General features: G+C 41.6%; 1 protein-coding gene across 22 annotated transcripts in view; it reads left to right on the top strand.

The window, feature by feature from the left end:
• The window catches only part of PTPRD (protein tyrosine phosphatase receptor type D), a 3,784,543-nt gene that overhangs the window by 3,558,711 nt on the left and 203,258 nt on the right, over window positions 1–22,574 (top strand). For all 22 annotated transcript variants that reach the window (XM_085633482.1, XM_085633637.1, XM_085633629.1 and 19 more), the window contains 2 exons: window positions 1,658–1,867; window positions 16,900–17,060. In XM_085633482.1, coding sequence (XP_085489608.1) covers window positions 1,658–1,867; window positions 16,900–17,060 — 371 coding nt within the window. The remainder of the gene's footprint in view (window positions 1–1,657; window positions 1,868–16,899; window positions 17,061–22,574) is intronic.

Raw genomic sequence — 22,574 nt, 5'->3', positions numbered from 1 at the left:
CCATAAATGAATGAGTGGTTGTGGTTCTGTCCACTCATTACCAATCAAACATGCCCACGCCACCTACGGGGCGGCATATTCATGGTCATGGCGGCTACACACGTTAGAGAAAGATGCGTGCACCTACCACATTGGCTCCCAAAAGGCACTGCCACATCCAGCACCGGCACCCGATTACGTCTTTATTACAGACCTTAGCATTGGAGCCAGTTTTCGGCAGATATGTACCTACCCACCCCGCCATGTTGCCCTGCCCACTTACACACGCAGTCAGTGAGAATTGAGGACCCAGAACGCTTTATTTAACTGATTAGGCCTGCCAGGCCGTGCCTCACCTGGTGGCTGCTGATGCTGTTACTGGCCAGTAGGCGTAGCAGTACTCACTGCTGGCAGTAGCTACTCAAGTCCTCAACAATGTCGTCTGTCTGGCTTGGTCGGTCGCGCTTGCTGCTGGTAGCCGTTGAACCAAGATGACTCGGTGGGGTGCGGCCATGCGGGTATGCTGGGGCTTGGCAATGCAGTGAATCGCGTGCAATTTTTAAAAATCTGCGCCCGCTGCCTGCTGCAGCGCTCCGCACACCGCCCCCAACGCCCAACGCATTAGACCAAAATCCGGCCCTGCCCAACTCAGTGTCCCGCCCACGCCCCACACCCAGTGGGCGGCCGGCAACACTGAGCCGCGGCCACAGCGCCGCACAACATTTATTGAGAAGAACAGAACTTAAGAAGAACTTGAAGAATCAGAGTCAGACACAAACAGGCTCATCATCAAACAGTAACACTCTGTGCCACTGCCAAGTACCGTAGTGAGGTAAGTCTTTCAAATCAATTACGTCCACTAAACTAAATCCCTGTAGACCCGGCCCTGCTAATTAAGTGCCGGTGCTAAGCACCGGCACAAATTAAGCCCTGTACAAATGACATGATTAACATTTATCCCTCCAGCTTGACAAACTGAATCATCAAAACATACATAACAGCTAGTTTTAAACTGGAATCACTACAAGTGGATTGTATTATCCACTGATATCATCCATCACTGGCGAAATTATTGGTCTCTGATATGTACAACATTTTTCTATTTTTCACTACCCTGTGTACAAAATTCCCTACCTTGTAAAATTGTATTGTATAAGTAACTTAAAATTCTTTAACAATATGATATAATAATAGTTTTAAATTCATTTGCATGAGATAACAATGCAAGCAAATGCCCTAGAAATTTCATTAAAGGACATGTCAGTCACTGGGAGGGAAGATGGCTCAGGTAGGGCCAACAGCATGCCACTTAAATAATGAGTTCTGGTTTTGGGCCTACCTCCAGAATTACATACAAAATCAGCCTTCCCCAGGAGGTTTGTCTCTCTGAATTTCACTTGCAGTCCTTTTTAAGCTCATTACATAAGTTAGAGGAGTAATATGCACTCAATTTAGTACAGAAATTTTAGGAATTGTGTATCGCCAAAAATTAGGAAATTAATGTAATGATTAGGACAATAGATCTTTCCGAGATATTATGAATCTGACACTATGTAGATTTGTTTTGAAATGTTAGTTTCTAGACCTGAGTTATTTTATTTTTCCCTTTTTAATTTTTTATTAAATTGATATATTATTGCTTACAGTTTAATTCTGGTCCCCATTCCCTTTTCCACAGCTTCTGAAAGAACTGTCTAGGCGGCGCAGGAGCATTCGTTTGAGGAGAGAAGTTGAGTTAAAGCCATATATTGCTGCTCACTTTGATGTTCTTCCAACTGAATTCACCCTGGGGGATCAGAAGCTTTATGGACGCTTTGAGAACAAGCAACTCCAAAGTGGGCAAGAATATGTGTTCTTCGTTTTGGCTGTGATGGAAAACTCAGAATCGGTAAGTTATTTTATTTGTAATGAGGCTTGAGAAAATGTAATTTTTTCCTCATCAATAATATGGCAATAATCTCTTAACCCTGCAGATAGAAGCTGGCTTAATTTTATGTGTGCTAAAGAGTGTGTGATGATTAACTAAAATTGCAATTTTGCAACCTACTGACTGACTATCTGTTCTTTAAAGAAACCAGTAGCAAACCATCATATTTCATGTATACAGTGAATGGTGAAATTTCAAGCAATGTGCTAATTGATCATTTTGACCAAACACATTTAATACTTATACTGTCAACCTGAGAAATTATTGTTTTGCACATCTGTTAATATATATTTATATATTACAAATGTAGCGGTTACTTATGAAAGGCTTGCGCCACCAGAGCATCACTTTTTTTGACGCTCCAGAGGTGCAAGCCTTGCAATCATGCCTATGAGGCCACGCAAAGCTACTTTGCCCGGCTTTGCCTGGCCTCATAGATATGGAGTAAGACAAAGCAGCGCAAGTCGGTGATTTGCCTTACTCTGCGCCAGGGAGGCGTTCCGTGGGCTTTGCGGTTGGTTTTCCCAAGCAAAACACTCATGGATTTTGACACTGCCCCAGATTCACTTAATCACATAAACCTGGAGCAGTGCCAAAACCTTATGCCTCCTCAGAGAAGGCATAATGAGGAGAAATATTCTTCTTTTATTATTTAGAAATATTTTTATTTCTCCTCTTTTTTTCCTCTTTCAATGTGTGCTGCGCTGATCTGGCGAGACTTATTGAGAGGGCTCCAAAAAGTGGTACCAGGCCAGCCTAGAGCTATAGTGCATGTGCGATGGCGCGCGCGGCGCGCTTTACCGCGATTACCGCGATTACTTTCACTTTGGCGGCCGCACGGCCGCTTTGATGTTTGATCGTGATCGCGATTGCGATCACTTTCGCAGCCGCATGGCCGCTTGGCATAGCCAATAGGTCTCACTTTTGGGACCTTATGAGTATTTAGTTATGCAACTGTTGCATGGCTAAACACTTATAAGGTCCCAAAGGCGAGACCTATTGGCTATGCCAATGCTTGTTTTTTATGCTGCAAGGTGCCCCTTCCTGCACAAAACAATCCTAAATGCAACACAGACTCCCTTGCACCATGGTGCAAGGGAGCCTACGTTGGGGCTAGGCAGCAAATTGTGCACCAGCGCAGGAGGAAAGGACAGGAATGGACCGTATATAATAAATACAGTGCATTCCTGCCCTTTCACAATGTCAATACCCTGTAAGTGAGGGCCGTAGTTTGTACACACTCTGGGACTTATTTACAAGCCTCTTGCTCCACCGGTGTGTCACTTTTTCCCATATTAAATGTGACACATTGGTGGCACAAGGGGCTTATAAATAAGCGCCTCTGTGTTCTAATTTTCTAAACATGTACACTATGTTTATAGATACATGAAAAATGTAACTAATCGAGAGCAGTGAAAAAGTGGTGACAGTATTTAGAAAAGAAGAACTGCACAAGTTCTATTCAGTTGTGTCTTAGAAATTTTACCTTTTGGTTATCACTTAGCTAAATTAGTCATTTGTGTTAGCAGACAGATTTTTGGAAGCTGTTAGGTTAGGTTTCAATAAATACTAAATCAGATGCCTCTTGTGAATGTTTAACAACTTAACCATTTTGAGTTCATAATTCTGTTGGTCAACCAAGTTGATCAAAATATGTTTTATTCATGTTTCAGTTTTACTGCTGGACATTCTGTCATACTACATTTTGAATTTGTGTATTTGGCAATTTCTTAAAACAAACCTAGAATGGGTTGTCATAAAAGGCCAGACCTCCAACAGACACTATCAAGGTACGGATAATAATATCCAACAGTTGAACATTTGAACACTTTTGAAGAAATTGGGAAATGTAGTGGTATGTTAGAAAAGGCACTAATTTTACTTAAGAAATATGAGACTTTGTATATGGGTTCGGGAAGTTGCAAATGTTTTCCTCTGCAACTTTGAAAAAAGTTAGTAAAACAATCTTGGTGAACTTTCTTTTTAAATTTTTTTTTTTATTGAAATCCATATATTACATAATTTAGCATCTTAATATTCATACGTCACAATGTCAAAATTCATACATCAAAATTCATCAATAACATCGGATTTGCAGGAATTAAAATTTAACATAAACACTTAATCAAGAATTCACCAAGCTAACAAATCAGAAACAACACTTCAAGCCCAACAGCTTAAAATGGCTATTGCCCTAAAATAGCGTCCATTGCCCCATAATCCCATCAATTTTAGACATGTTCTCAGATCTTCCGTTCCTAAAATATGAACCTAGTATAAATATATATCAAAAGTATAACTTGATCCTAAATAGTTCAATTAGATCCCGAAAAACTCTTCTAAGCGAAATATAGTGCTATTACCTTTTTCCTAAAAATCCTAAAAGTCGGGATACCACTGGTAACAGTATTCAATACCAATTCTGTTGGATTAAGCATTCCCATTGAAAAACTCCACCCAGATCTTATCAAACTTTTTCAGCCCACCCGTTCGTAAGGCATACGCTCGTTCACTTCTTTTGACCTGTGCCATCTTCCAGATCCATTCATATTTTGATGGTATTAGATCTGATCGCCATCTTTGAAGAAGAAGTGATCTGGCAACTGCCATTCCAATAAAAAGGAGTTTAATTGTTTTGTCAGGTAGGCCGAGGTCTGGATCATAGCCAAGCACTATCAGCAAGGTATTGGGTCCACTTATTAATATACATCCTGATGTTAAATAATCAAAAATGTCGATCCAGAATTTCTGGATCGGGGGCACTGTGATATTATGTGCGTACAATTGGTAGAGGGATGATTGTGGCACTGCCCTGATTGATTTGGATAGGCCTTAGCTACAAAGCTCGGAGTTCTATACAGTAGCCACTTACTAAAGAATAGCATTCTTTGCCAATTGGCCCCTCTGACCATGCTAAAATTTAATTTATTAATTGTAGACCAGACATTTGAAGTAATTTCCAGCTCCTCGTATTATTCCCATTTAATTATAGCTTTAGCTTCCAGATCTATCCCCTTAATTAAGCCTAGACGTTTTTTCTATTCCCCCGTTTTTTTTTAAAACAGTATCTTCTAATAAATCATGAACTAGACTTTTCTGATTAATGATCTTGACCAGGTCCAGATTGCTAAAGAACTTCCTAAGAACGTTATATGACCCCAGGAGAAGAAAATTACTGGGAATTAAATAAGACATTTCCTCTATATTCAACCATCTATCATTCCGCAGGAAATCTGAAAGTTTCCGAAACCTTGCCTTAGTCTAATTTTGAATGATTGTAGATGAATCTTTAATTCCTGCAGAGAAAATAAGACATGCTGTAGGAGTTGAACTATTAATTGCTAGGATAGAATATCTTTTATAAAAAGCCTGCCGTTTATGGTAAAACCAATGTAGACACTTATACCGCTCCTCATATAAAGTGCTCAGTGCAATTCGGGAGACCTTTTTGCCCCAGAGAAATGATATAAACATAGACTCTAGTTTCATAAAAAAGGAATTGGCTAAAACACAAGGAATTGCTGAAAAGAGGAAGTTAAAAAGTGGAAGCACTGACATTTTAATCAGCGCCACCCGGCCTAGAATAGATAATGGAAGAGAATGCCATCGGGTAAACAGAACTTGAACTTTTCGTAGTAATATACCAAAATTTAAGTCATATAATTCTGAAATCAATGGTGAAAAGTAAACCCCTAAATATCTCTTCGGATTTGTGTTCAAATATGAGATAATGTCGAGGTGCAAGTTCCTGGAAGCCCCACCGCCACAAAGCAAAACTTCTGTTTTTTTGTTGTTAATTTTATACCCTCCAAATGCCTCATACCGTTCAAAAATCTGGAAGGTCTTTGCCAGCACTTCCTTCTCTGGTTTTATAATGAGCATAATGCCATCAGCATATAATTTAATTTTATCAAGATTTGGAAGCGGGGGGCAAATATCCATATTGTTCCTAATGGCTATCACAAGAGATTCAATGAAAAAGGCAAATAGCACCGGGGATGGCGGGCATCCCTGTATGGCTCCTCTTTTGACTTTTACTTGGCCGGCATTAGCTGCATTAATAATGATAATGGCCTCAGCATTCAAATATAGCTTTTCAACCAACCCCGTGATTTTGGATGGAATGCCGAATTTGCCCAAGATACAAAATATGGTTTCCTATATCACCAAATCAAATGCCTTATGTCGTCTAAAAAAGGCACCAAAACTGATATCTTCTGGGTATCAAAATAAACAAGTGCCTCCACTAAAAAGTGCGTGTTCGTGCCAAGTTGCCTTTCAGCAATAAAACCATTCTGATCCTGATGAATTAAATATAAAGCAATTCCATTAAAACGATTAGCTAAACGTTTAGTAATTATTTTGTAGTCAGGGTTTAAGAGCGTAATGGGACGATATGAGTTAGAGTCTTCACTATTTTTACCTTTTTTTAAAAACTGACTACACTTCCTTCTCTAAATGACAGAGGGATAGGCTCACCCTCAAAAATTCAATTTATAACTAATAATAAATAGTCCCCAATTACACCTGAAAACGTTTTTAAAAGATCAGCTGGCAGACCATCCGGGCCGCAGGCTTTGCTATTTGGAAGATTTTTAATAACCTCCCCTAACTCATCATTTGTAAAAGGGTTCATCATGTGCCCTTTGTCCTCCTCAGATAGTCCAGGTACTTCATATTCCTGCCAAAAATCTTCCAAGGATGAAACATCAATCGGTATTTGCTGTCTATAAATATTCCTGTAATGCTGGACCATTATCTTTCCTATTTCACCCGAATCCTCCATACTAGAACCAGAGGTGGGGCATCTCAATGCTAATATTTGATTACTTGCGGCCCGTTCCCTAGCCTGCCAAGCCAAAAATCTCCCGGTGTAGTTACTTTCTTCATAGGTCTTTTGCCTGTCCTGCTGGAAAAGGGTATCACTTTTAGCATTATATACTTCGGTCAGGTCCCGCTTAGCCTGAACCCACTGAAATTTATTCAAGGCCGAGAGATTGGAAAGAAACCTTTCAAAAGATTCTTGCACTTTTTGCGCTAATAGTTTTTCTCCCTTCCTTTTTCTCGAATTCTCTGCATCTTTACCTATAACTAGGCCTCGAAAAAAGGCTTTAAATGAATCCCATACCACGTGGGATGGAGCAGAACCAAGATTTTGCTAAAATACTCTGAAATTTGTGTTTTACAAGAAGACATCCAATCCTCTGCTAGCAAATATTGTCGATTTAACATCCACCTTTTAGTAAATGTACTACCTTTACCCAATGCTAACTCCAAGACCACCAGTGCATGGTCAGAGAACCAATTTTGAAGAATTTTCTGCTGTAAAAAGACCAATTTCCTGGAGATAAGAAAAAAATTGATTCGTGAAAAAGTGTGAAATCTCCCTGAGAAACAAGTGTAAGCAATTTCCGTTGGAAATTCTGTTCGCCAGGGGTCAATAATATCGAGCATTGAACTATAACTATGTACCATTTTAAGAGTTTTTGGTTTTAACTGTCTTTTTGAGCTAGATGAGGAATCCGGGGCTTGGATTAATGATTGAAAGAGTTCCTCATATGGGAGGGGATTATCCTCAATTGGGGCATATATACTAGCAAACATCAAGGGCCGATGGTCTACATTACAAGTAACCCAGCACCATCTACCACTTTAATCACTCACAGAATTAACCACATCAGCCTGAAATTGTTCATTAAGAAAGATCGCCGTCCCCCTATGTGCTACTGAGGATGAAGAGAAACCCCTATAAGCTGCCCAGGCTCTGAACATTGCAAAATCTAAGATTTTCCCCGCTGGTATATGGGCTTCTTGTATTAAGATGACCAAGGGATTCTCTGTTTTAATCCAAGCCTCAATGGCCCGCATTTTCCTTTTATCATTAAGGCCATTCACATTAAACAACACTACTTTCATTATTTCCTTATTACCCATTATGTAAAAAGAATACGTTTCTGAATGTCCCCATGTTCAAAAAATGTTCCCTTTACTAACTCTGAAAAAGGCCTCCTACCAGAATCTAGCAGAAGTGACAGGCTCTCCTTTCTTGCTCTCGCATACCAATCAACAAATGAGTATGAACTTAAGATATGGATTTCATTTTTTCTCCCATGCTCCCTACCCAACCCTAGACCCATTGTCGCCTGAGCAGATGGCCACCCCTGCTCAGAGTCCAACAACCTGGCCCACCCACCCACCCTACTACAGGCACACTGACTTGGTGCCTAGTGCAGCTGAATGACGCCCTACCCTCACTTCCCATTCCTGAACTACAAAATCTGCAGTTAAACCACCTTATACTATCATTAACCTTCTATGCTCTATATTGTCACCTTATATTTTCACCCGCTATTCTCATTTGACCAAGACTCAAACAAAAAATACAGTGTGACAGTCATCAAAGGATGAATAGCCCATTCCTTAACCCAAAGATGAATACCTCCCAGTCTGCGAACTAAGTACTGGCTTCAAGCCACTAGGGTTTATCCGCAGAAATCTCTTGTAGTAAATCTTGCGCCTCTGTGACACTACAAAAGATATGAAATTTGCCCTTAATTAACACTTTGAGCTTACTCTGCTGAGCTATCATGGCTTGTGCCCCTTGAGCCTTAAACAAATGAAGCATTTTGACGAGTTCTTTCTGCCTTTTTGCTGTGGAGGCTGTCATGTCCGAAAAAATACGACACAATGGCACTTCTGCCGAGGAAAACTGTCTTTGCCTCATTGCTCTTGACAAAATCTGCTCCTTAACCCTAAAGTCTCCAAAGTTTACCAGAATCATCCAGGGGAACTTTGCATTAGGAGGGAGATGTGCGGGTACCGGATGAGCTCTCATTATTGTCAAATCCCCATTAAATTCTGGAAGAACATTTTTCTTTATAAAGGAATCAATTCATTGCAGCATCCACTGGCCCTCCAAACCCTCCGGAATGCCCAGGATTCGAAGATTTGAACGTCTGGAATGGTTCTCCAACTCCTCCAGCTTCATTTCTTGTGAGGCTCTCTGGGACTGGATGGTAGTCACTTTATGGGAGATCCTGGTTTCGGCCTCTAAGAGCCGTATCAGGACCGGAGCCATAGATTCCTCAATCTTCGTCAAGCGGGCATTTATTGCAGCGATCTCAGTAGATTGGGAAGTTTTTAAGTCCCGAATTTCTTCCAGAATCAAATTAAGGAGGCTCTAAGCGTCCCATTGCATCGAGAAGGAGCCACCACCTTGAGGGGGATCAATCTGAATAACGTTTGACCTAGCCTCCGCCTGGGAATCCTCTGGGTCCGTCAGATCAGGGACCACTGGTGAGGTCGACCCTTGGCATTGAAAGAAGCATGGGCTCTCCCTCAACTGATGGATTTAAGAGACCTGAGGATGGAATAAAGGGGGAGGGAAGGGGCAAATGCCTGCCAGACTCAGAGAGTGAAGACTCTGGGCCGGCAGCCAATAAGTTATCTGCTACTAAATGGTCGTCACCTTCCGTCTCATGCACTGCTTCTGCTTCAATCAAAGGCCCATCAATCAAAGGCCCATCCTGTTTGGCTTTGATAAAAATAGGGTACTTTCTAGCCTCTAAAGATTCGCTCGCTGCCTTTCTGGAGGTCAAAGTCTCTTTTTTGGAAGCTGCAGAAATTGATGAACCCCCCTCTGAAGAAACCGATCTTGTTGAAATGCTGCTGCGTAGTTCAACCGCGCTGCGGCCTGGGCTGCACGCTTTTTAACCTTTTGACCTGGAGTCGGCGATTCAACAGGAGTGGATCCCTTTGTACCTTTGGTAGGCTTTCGCATAATGTCTTTTTACAATGCCCCTCTACCAATCACTGGAAAAAATGCTGCCCAAGACTCTGCCAGAGTCCCAGCGACCCTCAACCAAGACAGGTGTGCATGGCGAAAATCCACACTTACCTGCTCGTGGTGAGAAACCTGGGGTCCCTAACGATGCTCCCACCGTCACGGCAGTCCGCAGCTGTCCGTAGCTGTCTGCAGCAGAAAGAAAAAAAAAACACAAAACAGAAACCCCGGCTGGCTGCAGTCAGACCCCCGGCCCGCTCTCTCTGGCTTTTCAGAACGGTCTTTTTCTTTTCAGGGACAGTGCAAATCACCTCATAGCGGGAAAAACCACAGGGCACCAGAAGGAAATTAATCGGCAGTCCGCGGATCAAAGAAGCCGCACTCCGGGGGTCCGCGGCTCTGAAAACATCAGTAGTGAATTCGCAGCTCCTTGCTGCTGGCGTCTGACGTCAGAGGAAGTGAGGGGGAGTGGTAACGGCCTGCTCTCTCAGCCGATCGGCATCCTATTCAATCTTGGTGAACTTTCTGAAGGTCCAAACATTATCAAATAAACATCAGGAATTCAAATAGATTTGTGTGAGGATAGCTCTGGAAAAAAACATGCTTTGAGCGATAACTTTCTATACTGTGGTGGCAAATGTTCCAGCAAAACACTTTTATATTCAGAAAACTTCTCCCACGCATGAAGCAGGAGGATGTTAGGCAACTCAGCAAGCTTCACTTATCTAGGCAAAGTGTATCAACTTTGCCCAGATTTGAGGGCAACGTTTAAAACATCTCCTCTCAATAGTTTTAAATAGCTCAAACACATCTCTGACAGGTGCTTTGGCCTTTACATAGACGTGCAAAATCGTGATATATAAAGAAAGGATGATGTTCGATAGTGAATAGTGAGAATACAGTTAAGACCACTTTACCTATACAAAAGCCCACTCAAAACAGTATTGTTAAAAATAGTGTGAAAAATATTGTCCCACTTCTTGGGTTACATGAATTTACGTGTGACAAGAAAACACAAGTTACATATATAAATACTACGTTGACGTGGAGCCCACTTAAACATAATTTGAGAGAAAATTAAAAATAGGCAAAGTTTAGTTTAACCAAATACATAGATATCTTTATTTATTTGTGAATTTCTATATATCGCACTGTCACTCGAAATGGAGACCCCTGGCGCTAAGAAATACAGCTGACCGATGAGAAATTGGGAGCTTATTAACCACTATTAAAAAGTCAGGTTTTAAAGTTCCACTAAAATGCAGCAGCGATGGTAGAGAATGGTCTTCAACAGGAATGGACCTCCCAGAACCTGAAATGAGCAGCGGCTCAACTTCTTGTATGCGTATATATATCATGAAGTTTTACTTTGTGACGTCACCCACCCATGGCTGCAAATGTAGGCGAGGCCACCTGGAAGCGGAAATAAGAGTTAAATATCCTTTGTTTCTTCCTCAAAGGCTCTTGTGTACCACTTTAATCAGCGAATGACATACATCCGTACCACTGCTAAGGAAGGAAAGTGATGGAAACAAAGAACATCATTGGTCAGATGAAGGAAACCTGGCACTTTCTACATCAATTACACACCATGTTTGAATGGAAATCTATCGCTAGTGCTATAGCTGCTAATGATTACTCATAGGTCTTGGTATGTTTAGTGTCCTTCTAAAATTGTATTTAAATTAATTTTCACAATTGTGAATCAGGCTGACGTCTCTCTGTGACAAAAAGACCTCGACCCTTTCCTACAGTATTCCCATTTTAATTTCACCTATTCTGTTGTGTGCATTCAATACGCTGTATTTATTGTTAGGTCCCTGGAAGGTGACTTTCATCATTTATTTCGAGTGTTTTTCTCAGAGACTCGAAGGTAATCTGTCTCTGAACATTTTAATAAACGGCTTTCAGCAGTAAATGTAGGGTAGGGCTCACCTTCTATCACCACTTCTGTGAAAATCATAGGTCTTTCTTTGTGAGAGTATTGAACTGTGAACTTCACAGCAGTATGTTTCAGAATGCACAGAAGAAAGCAATGTGTATTTATTATGTGAGGACTCATGCTGAAAACATTTAAATTCTGATTATTTTTGTTATTGAATACACACATATATGTGTGTGTGTATATATCTATGTATATATCTATATTATACATAGATAGATAGATAGATAGATAGATAGATAGATAGATAGATAGATAGATAGATAGATAGATAGATAGATAGATAGATAGATAGATAGATAGATAGATAGATAGATAGATAGATAGATAGATAGATAGATAGATAGGAGTGTACTCATCAGTTCTTCACTAATTGCGATATCTGTAAACATCGGGATGAAAACAGTAAACTCTCGTCTTTGCTTTAGTCACTAGCGTTTCTTTCCTCTCGGTGTCAGTTCATTAAAGTTTATAGTACAGGTTTGTATAAGGCTTGCAATTACAGCTGCAGGTTTATCATGGTCACCATGGGCATTTTCTTCCTGCTCCCCACCCATTCCATTCTAGAAATGGATCGGGGGCAAAGGTTGTCAGTGAGTCCTGGAAACCCCCGAGATTCACGGCTTCCTTATTCCATTGTTTATACAGAGTAGAAATAATTAAATTAAAAGAGCATTATTCAGAAATATTACTCAAGAAACCTTACTCATGTCCCACCAATGGGAATAACACTACCATTGCCAATAAAAAGAAATGGAGCAACAGTGATATAAAAAAAGAAAAGAAAAGAGAAGGACATTTGTGAGAAGTAGCAGGCATGATGCATGCCTCAGTGACAAAACGCTTGCCACTAAGAGCTTGCGATATGTATCTCAAGTTCAAAAATCCAACAAAGGTAGCTCATCCTTCTACTCTTCTGATGTAGATTAATTGACTATTTTTAAATTGATTAACAGTGACAGTCGAACTTGCGCACTCCGAGATTACAGATGAGTAAATTCTGTGTAAAAACGAGATATTATCACCAAAGTTATAAAAGGAAACAAGGCAAGGGTCTACCTTTCAGAATGTGGGAATGTCGAAGGCAACAACCATCTCATATCACTTCCAAAAATCAAGCTATCTGATAAAAAAGGCATCAATAATTTACATCAATGTCTTCCATAGACATAATCAAATTTTAGCCCTCTAGATGCATGCATCTACATTAAGACATCAAGTCACACCAACAATAGCATTTACTTCTTAAAAGTCCAGTTCAGATATCTTAAGGACAAGCCCAGAGAGGCAAGAGGATTCGGAGATTCAGGAACCATGAAACTTTTCCTCCTGGAATTTACGAAATACAAGAAATAAAAAGATATTCAAGGCTTTTCCTCCTTGACTCTAACATCTTACATCATGGATGTCAATTATAGGTAGCTGCTGTTACGCCTAATATGCCTTTGCAACCAGTTTCTTAGGGGTCCAGAAAGAAGGATGAGTAACAGAAAGCAAACAGGGCCTATGAAGCACCATCAATATTCTTTGTTTACCCCTCGTTGTCAAGGTCCTTTATTCCACCAGACAGTTCCCCGATGGGCTGGAACCCATGGATGCTGATTTTAAAGCCCAGAGCTGCTGCTGGTGCCTCTGTCACTTTCCCCAGCAGTCCTATATTTTCTTGCATCATGCAGTTGGCTTTAAGAGAAAAAGAAAGAGAGGAAGGGAGGGGAAAGGTAGGAAATAAAATTGTCCAGAGATGTAGGAGCAAGAGAGTAGAGAAGGTGAAACAGAGATTGTAGAATGGAAATAGTGATTGCATGAGGAGACAAAGGGAGTGAGGCTAGTTTCACCATTTTTAGGTCTCGCCTGGTGTTAGCAGCGCGCATGCGCTGCCCTCGCCCTGCGAGGGCCTTTTGCGATCGATACAGCAAAAGCTGAATGCATGCGTACAGATGGACAAAGATGGCTGCTCTCGCCATTCACAAAGCTAAACATGCACGCGTACAGACAAAAAAATGCACGCGCATGTGGACAGCCCGACGCCATCTTTGTTTACTTTAATTAGTGTAGGGATGTGCACACACGCGCGTACTTTTTGTCCGCACGCGTGCATGGCGGCGTGCTTTTGCTTTCCCTCCCTCCCCCGTCGGGCCCCTCCTTTTTGTGTCATGCAGTATATCTTAGACGTGTAGGGATGTGCACACACACGCGCATGGCGACGTGCTTTTTTTCCTTGATTCTACAATTAGACAGTAAATTCACCACATTGTAAATCTTAAGTCACACTCGTGTACATACATTCATTCAGAAGATACACACAAACATTTAAGAGGGTAACTGGAATGGGGACCTAGTGGTTGTGTAGCATTTCTTCACAACTTGAATTGCTCTGTGGAGGTAGACCCTGCTCACAGCTGATTGTAGCTTTGTATCTTCTCCAATTACAAGGCATCTTAATGTATTACGCTTGGGGGATGCCTGGTTACAAATGGCACATAGCGTCGTTTACATAGAGCATTTATTTATATGTCATAAGTCTAACAGACTTTTACATATGTGTGGGAGATTCTGTCATGAATACTCCATCGGGTTATCGAGGGTCTTCAGAGGCTTGGAAAATCCATGACGAGGAACAGCATTAAACAAAAGTTGAAAATTAAACACCTTGCAAAATCTGTCCCGTCAATGCAGCTTGCACTGACGCGCAGATGCCGCACGCTCCCAGCTTAGTCCATGCCTTTCAACTCGTATTGATCTTGTGTGCGCCCCGGGCATCCTTATTTTAATTCAGTTGCCATCCCTATAGCCCCTGGATATTAGGAGCTGGGTTTGGCTGCAGCCCCGTCCCTCGCTCGTGCTCTTTAGGCCGGAGAGCCGTGTCTAACTGCATTGTTGCGTGTAAGACGCCTCTCCAGGGAGTGCTCGAGCACCGGTGCTGAGAGGCCATGAATACCCCTGAATGGATTCCACTTTCTTGATAGAGTCCCCGCAATATTGCGGCTCTAGCCGTTTAAACAACCGGCGAATTCCCCAGGGGGGATTAACAGCCTTTCCAAAATCCAGTTAATCCCGAGATAAAAATCTGCCACCTAGTGTTGCTCCATCGATCAGGCTTAGGTGCATTGTGCGGGCCATTGTCTTCGAGTGCTGCCCTCACGGGGCCCCTGCGTGGCGGGCACTCAGGCCTGGAAAGAGCCCGAGGGAAGGTGAGGCATAGGGCAGATGCGGGCGCTGTATTCATGGCACAGAGCGGAGGCGCTTCGGTGAGAAATGGCGGGTCACATCATTGCCTGCAGACGGTCACCCCGCTCAAACCACACCTCTGTCCTCTCACCTTGTCCACACCTTTCTCTTTGACCCCTAGCATCAGGGCTTTAAGTGGGATGAAAAAAACTGTGGGGTCTCTTAAAGGGGCATGGCTAATGTAATTAAGGGCATGACTTAAAAACACATACGCTAACAATCTGTGTTTAGCATAGTGTGCCGTCCGACTTGTATTTTTCTGTTTGTCATTGCATCCAGATATACGATACAACAAGTAACATCATACCGGCAACAAGTCAGGACTATTGGCTTTGTCAATGGTTGTTTGTTGTATAAGATAAATAAGCAGCAACTATGGCGTGTATATAATATTGAACAAACATTAAAAATGCAATAGGTCTCGCCTTTCATTAAGTTAAAGCCATTTGCTTTGCTATACAATACCATTAGCAAAGCAATTGGCTTTACCTTAAAGGTGAGACCTATTGCATTTTCAATGCTTGTTGCTAAGGCTGTCCATCCCTGCTCTTTGACCTTTCCCGTCAGCTGCAGGACACTTATCTCTTTAACCACGCCTTTGAAGAGCTCTCACATTCTTCTACCACACTTATATCTGATATGATTCACTGAACAGGAATGCAAAGCTCTTTGGACCACTCCGTTCCTCATGAGTAACCATCCATTACCCCCACGACCCCTGTGTCACTCCCTTTATGCGCTGTGTATCCTACCAAAGAAGTGCATCAGCGACATAAAGAATATGACTAGGACGGATGTTCTATGCCTCCAGGTATTTATGGAAGGAGTTGAAGTTATTTGTGAGGTAAGTAGTTTATCTGAGTATTCACACCCACTTCCACTCATGCCCTGACCCATTGTAGGAAAGCCGAGGCCATTAAAATACATAGGAACCCCGTGCATTTCCACTAATAAGCTGTGGAGGTCCATCACTGATCATTGACGCTGACTCCTCGCAGGTCATAGACAACCCGCTCGTCTTTGAATAGGTGTAAACCAACCCTGAGACGGAGTTTTTATTTCCAAAAATAAAACATATCACTAATGAATGTGCTTTGCAAGTTACAGTGATAGGAAGGAAATTACATCTTAACAGGAATGTCATTGCAGCAGAGAGCCCGTCAATAGCATGCATATATAAGTTTGACAGCTGTAGTCGGTCCATCTGTAATTGAATCAAAGCTCTTCACTCTGTAGAGCGGAGCCCAGAAATCAAGGTTTTTTTTGTTTTGCTCTGTGCTTGATTGCACCAGAATATTGAACCTGCAGCAATGTATCCTTTAATGTTCTTCAAACCACGCACCAATCAAGTCATGCTAGAATTTACGCCATCTGCGTCGTTCAGCCTCATTCTGGGCACTTGTTACATACTGAATAAGGCGTGTCGCGGACTCTTTGGTTACTACAGGAGCATATTCGACTCATGATCCCTTTACTGGCCCAAATGAATGGCCTCTGGTTGTTAAATTACAAACCTCTCCTGTTCAGAGAACACCCTTGCAAACAGCTAGTTCTTGATTCAGACCACAGCCCCATTTTTAAAGCAAGGCTACTGTCTGCCTTAGGTTCTGGACTACCATATTAGATCCATTACGGGCAGACGGCTGGCACATGAGTATGTAGTCTGTGTCCGCAAGTGGCTCCTATGTATTTGTGAAGAAAAAACATCATGCCACAGAGGAAATCAATGTACATGAATGAGTTTTAACAATAAACCTATAGTCTCACATTCTTTCCCAACAGTACCTTGATACCCTAGTTTAGTATAACCCACCTAAGATTAATGTGCATAGGAAAGGAATGCATATCAATAAATTATGGGTTGTAAATGCACACGGATTGAATAACCTTGGATTAACGCCAACATAAGTATTCCATATGTATTGCAGATCATTTGTACTTTATTTCCAAATTCATTCCTGTGGCAAGTTGACGTTTACTTACAGATGCTTGATATTTATTTTAGCGTGGGCAACAATAACAAGATATTTTTTATTTCAGGTGATGTATGCCACTAGTCCGTACTCTGACCCTGTTGTATCAATGGATCTCGATCCTCAGCCAATCACTGATGAGGAGGAAGGGCTGATCTGGGTAGTTGGGCCCGTCCTTGCAGTGGTGTTCATCATCTGTATCGTCATTGCCATACTCCTTTATAAAAGGTAAGTTGCACATAAGCTTAAGGGGGGGGCTTGACATTTTCTGTGTAATGAATATTTAGATGTGGGGTCGGAATATCGTGGACAGAATATTGTCTGGCATAAATATTGTGACTCAAATATCTCCTCACTAGAGTTAATAATAGGAAATTTACACCTAATAGAATGTTTTTTGTTGCAAACATTATTTAGGACTTGAGATTGGCCTCAAATGATATTCTACGATAGTCTAACATACAACATGATATCTAACCTGGGCATGTCTGCTTCAACAAATTTTCAGAATACCATTCTGTTATGATCAATTGAATGACTGCAGCTTCCAATGTTAAATAGTACACACCAATGTGTATGTTATGTGCTTCCTGATGGAAGGTCCATTGTCATTCCTCCTCTTGTCCTCCTTCATAAATTGTGTTGTGTCATTCTGTCCTTACTGTTCGCCTATGCTTTGAAAATGTATGTTTTTTAAATGGTTGTAGAAAGCCACAAATATTGCGTTCAGAGCCTTTTATTCGCAGGCACACTTTCTCTTGATAATGTGGATTTTTGTAACACTAGATAGCAGCAGCCTTTCTTTCTGATTAAAGACTAACTCATTCCAAGCCATCATATCTCATCATCTGTCTATTTCTTCAAAATGTCTGTGGCCTAAACATCTGAAGATGAGTGCAGAGGCCCGAGGGCTCCTGGAAGAGCACATCTCTGTGCAGCAGCAGAGAACAGGCCCGAGGCCCCTTCCTTCTTAATGCAGTGTATTTATAAACACGGCCTGTAGGGTCACAGGCAGACGACATTCTGTTACTTGCAGATGTTAAACCTCCCAAAGACTTCTGTCAGTGCGTTTAGTGCTGTCTAAGCGGATTTAATTGACGAGGAACCAGAGGGCGCATTTTTACTCCCAGTTATCAGGATGGCCTGATTGCAATCACAATTTGCTTGGGTATTTTATGTTCGTTTATATGAACATATGCCTAATCTCTCCAGATATCCTAAATCCACCACGCGTGACCCGTTTTATTGATCAAAGTATAAAACGTTATTAAATGTAATCTTCAAACGTCACTCACATTGTGTGATGTTATCAAAGACAGCTAACAAATATACTATGAAAATTATATCTTTCCAATTATCCAATTTTGATGCTGCATTCTTAAAAAAAAATCTGACAAAGTGCTTAGAGGTAGTGTAACTCCCTATTTTATTAAGAAAATAAAAGTTATAGCGTATTCCTGAAAATGTTGGACTCATTTATATTCTGTCCTCTGGCCAGTATCCAAACATTTCAGGATCCCAAAGTGCTAAAAATTGGGTTCAGAATAAAGATTTCTTGATAAATGATAAAACGAAGTATTGTATAGTATTGTAATTGCATTTATATAGCTCTTACTAACCCTGACGAGGCATCGAAGCACTTTTTCGGCGAGTAGCACGCTACTCCGGAACCCATAAAGGATTAGTGTTGAATTAGTATAATGAAATATGAAAGTAATTTGAGTGGTGGATAGGTTAGTCAGTTATTTGGATTCAGAAGGATAGCGGAGGGATAGATGAGGGAAAAAGTTTTGCAGTTATATAGCGCTGGTTACCCCTTATGGGGTGTTGAAGCGCTTTTTGTGGCGAGTAGCATGCTACTCCGGAACCCATAAAGGATTAGTGGTGAATTAGTATAGTGAAATATGAAAGTAATTAGAGTAGGTGTTGCCCTTTTTCTTTTAATTATATTGCTTGGTGTAAAGACCATGCTTCTGCGAGAAGCCATTCATGAAGCTGGTTTTCAGTCGCCTTGCCTACAAACCTTTCTTATACAACAAAAGTATTCACCGCATTTATTTATTTATATTCACCATGTTCTTGACTTGCTTAATCAAATCTTCCACAGTGACTAACTGAATTTATTTGCAAACAGGAGAAACATTTTTTTAAGCGTTCAATAAAACATGATATTTCAGCATGTATTTGGGTTTGCTGGAAATCCGGTAATGTTTTCTTATAGCAGAATACATATTCTTTTAAGCATTCCTTTTCCCATCAAGCAAAGGCAAGTACTTAAACTTGCCTTAAGCTCTTGGGGCCTGCTGTTTTAGAACAGTTTTCATTCTTTGTCAAGAGAAGTCATGGGGTGTAGGTTTGGACAAGTCTTCTATACGCAGTGTGTCATGACATGAAGACCGCACCCTTTTGCTTGTCACATGAATTCTTTAAATATGTAACCATGAAAGGGTGCTGATCACCATAAACACCTTCACGAAGAGCTTCCTGAAAATCAGGAAGTGTCCACCCTAGCCACAGTTTGCCGCCAAAGGTCCTTGAGATAGGGTTGCTGTACATGGATAGCTACGTTAGCAATAACAAACATCTGTGGACTCCACTGAATGCTTCATAAAAAAATACACACACCATGGTTTCATTTGTGCACATAACATCTTCTACGCTCCCTGGCATAATTGAGTGTGGCATTTCCTTGATAGGATATGGTCCAAAGAGACTGCGAGATTAATATAAACTGTTTTCTTCATCGCCTTGGACTTCCATTTTACCTTAACCTTGTGCTCCCCATTTAGTTCATGATTAGGAAGCATTAAGTGTTGGTACTAGCTTCTCTTCCCTAATTTGTGTAATTTATACAGTGTGTCCTCCCTGTAACACCCAGTGTCCTGAATCTCTTGTTGTCATGGTTACTCTCCTTGCCACAGGACACTAATATGTAACTTTTTTTTTTCTTTTTCCTTTATTTTTTGCTGCATTAAAATGGAGCAGTAAACCTGACAGGTGAGAAGCGAAGACACATTGCCTGCCATTTGTTAAAGGGAAAATATAGAGAGTTGATGATGGTTCGGATTTAAAACATAATATCCACCAGCCTCTAAATGCACATGGGCAGGCACATATAAAAGATGAGGACAGCGTGGCGCTCCCAGACATTTTATAGTTGCAATCGCAGCAGAAAGGAGGGCAGTGAATTGAAAGCACTCACAGCAATGCTTCATGCTTCTGCTCTGGAGAAAGAAAAATAATGCGTCCTGTTTTGCTTTGTTCTCCACGGCCTTTTAAGAGATGGTACACATCAATTTACAAGAATGTGTTTTCTCAGAGTCTGCCGCAGCTTTGTAATAGGCTGTCAGATTACTTTCTTCCTGGGTAGTGTATGGCTCTACGGAATGCCACAGAGGCCATTTCCGCATCCGGGATTTCAGTTTCTAAAGAGCCTACCATTAGCTGGCAGCTGGTGTGTGACCAGAAAAGCCCCATAATAGCCTGCAAAATTGATTTTAATATCAGCCTGACATTCAGGAAGATTGTAATAGGTGGTCTTTCTCTGGTGTCAAGATATGGGTTTTTTTTGTGGTAATCTGGCAAGATGACGCTTCATAGTCAAATAGGACTCGTTAGTTTGAAAGCACAAGTGAGTAACAAGTACAAAACTGTCACCCGAGAAAAATAGTGAAGCCAGAATTTTAACTACTGCTTTATAGTGCAGTTAAGTACCTATAGATAAGTATAGATTTACTATTCAAAACTCCACAACTAATCACCTTGAAGATATCTATCTATCTATCTATCTATCTATCTATCTATCTATCTATCTATCTATCTATCTATCTATCTATCTATCTATCTATCTATCTATCTATCTATGTCTATCTGTCTATCTGTCTATCTGTCTGTCTGCAAGGTGGATATGGGGAATTAAGAATATTAAATCAGTACTTACCTAAATATACTTACCTTCACAATATTGTGGTATTCGATAGTCTGTCTATGGTTTTTAGGTAGGCTGATGTTTGAAAGTCGGTATTCTAGTAGAATAGTGTGTTAGGGTGGGATTAGCCATAAATCTACTTGTGACTCTACTCTTCAACCCATAAACAGAGTAGAATATTTCACGATTAAAATGCAAACATTCTTCCTTCCTCAAATTCAGACAGGGGCTTCAATGACCTGGTTTCCTGCCCAAATTCAGAGAGTGACTTCAATGACCTTTCCTATTTTACTGCGGCTACAGTCTCGTAGTAAGGATACTTATTTTGGGCTGGGCTAGTGGAAATAAAAAGCATTCTTCGAGTTTCACAGGAACACTTCACTCTAATCACACCGATACCTTTAGTAGACACATCAAGCAGCAAAACTCAGAGCAGGGAGAATAAAATGGCAACACTGGATTCTATGTTCCTTGTGCATGTAAGTCTGCAAAATAAATGTTATGTGCTTCTGCAATGCTGTAAAAAATGTAATGTCACAAAGTAGTACAAATGCCCTTCCACACTGTATCCATGTACATGTTCTAATGACTGTCTTTGTAGATGACTACTGCGCAACTTCTTGTCATAGTTGTAAACTAGTTATGTTACATATGTACTGTGTGTACGTCCATTATATGACAAAATGTTTAACTTATGCAAGCGAAATATACCCAATTTCGTCTAGGCTTAGTGCAAGCTGCAAATTCACAAAAAACTTGAAGGCTCCACAGGAGTGGGTTCAGAGGAGTGCAAGAGTGTCTGCAGTTTCACTGATACAAACTTATTCTTGTAGGAAACCTTGATCCTTTTTGGGCATGTGCAATGCTCCCGCTACCGCCAGCTCCTTGAGACAGGGACTGCAATCCTAGTCCCCTCTGCCCCCAGTTCAAGACCGCTGTTGGAGGTCTGCTGGGCTAGGCATTCCTAAGGTTGTGCTCCCCTTTTGCCTATTATTGGGTTCACGTTTTAGCCTGCCACTGTGCTTAATCTGCCTTAGGCACGCTTTGGGGGTTCCTAATTAGGCCGTAGCCTTCCTGTTACCCGCCTGCTCCAGCTGTTTTTCATTGTGGCTCTGCTCCTGACATGGTTCCCACTCCTACCCTCCCACCTCCCCGATAGCCCCTCCCACCTCTCAGGACTACTTATGGAGGCCGCTAGGCAGCCCCCAGCGAGCAGCCTTTGACCTTTTTTGGTTGTGTGCAACTCTCCCGCTCCTGCCAGCTCCTTGAGACTGGAACTGCAATCACAGTCCCCATCTGCCCCAGTTCAGTTGCATTCCCACTTTAGCCTGCTTTCTATTTAGTTGATTGGGTTCAAGTTTTAACCCACCACTAGGCTTAATCTGCCTTAGGCATTCTTTTGTGGGATTTGAATAAGGCTATAGCCTTCCTGTTTCCCTCCTACTGCTTTTCTTCCAGCCTCTGATGTGGCTCCTAATCCTGCCTCCCCCAACAGCAACTCCCACCTCCCAGGACTACTTATGGAGGCCGCTGTGCGGTCATGCCACTGGCGAGCCAAAGGTATGCCAAAGGCAAGCCCGCCTGTGCCCCTCCGCGCCTAGTCCGCACTTAGCTCCAGGACCCCAGGCCCTCCCACCATCCACTTCTACACCACTGAGCAGCTCCTAGCCCTGGACTTAGGAGGCCCTAACAACAGCTGCTTCACGGCCTCCCCGAAATCCTCCCAAGGACCCTTCACCTGCTGCCACTGCTGCTGCCGCTTCTCTTGCCACACCAGACTCCACACCACTCCAGCTCAGAAGACTAGGAACAAC

Source organism: Triturus cristatus, chromosome 2_1 (assembly GCF_964204655.1).
Source record: "Triturus cristatus chromosome 2_1, aTriCri1.1, whole genome shotgun sequence".
Classification (NCBI taxonomy): domain Eukaryota; kingdom Metazoa; phylum Chordata; class Amphibia; order Caudata; family Salamandridae; genus Triturus; species Triturus cristatus.
Note: the sequence above shows the minus strand (reverse complement) of the source record. Positions and strands in the feature narration are given on the sequence as shown.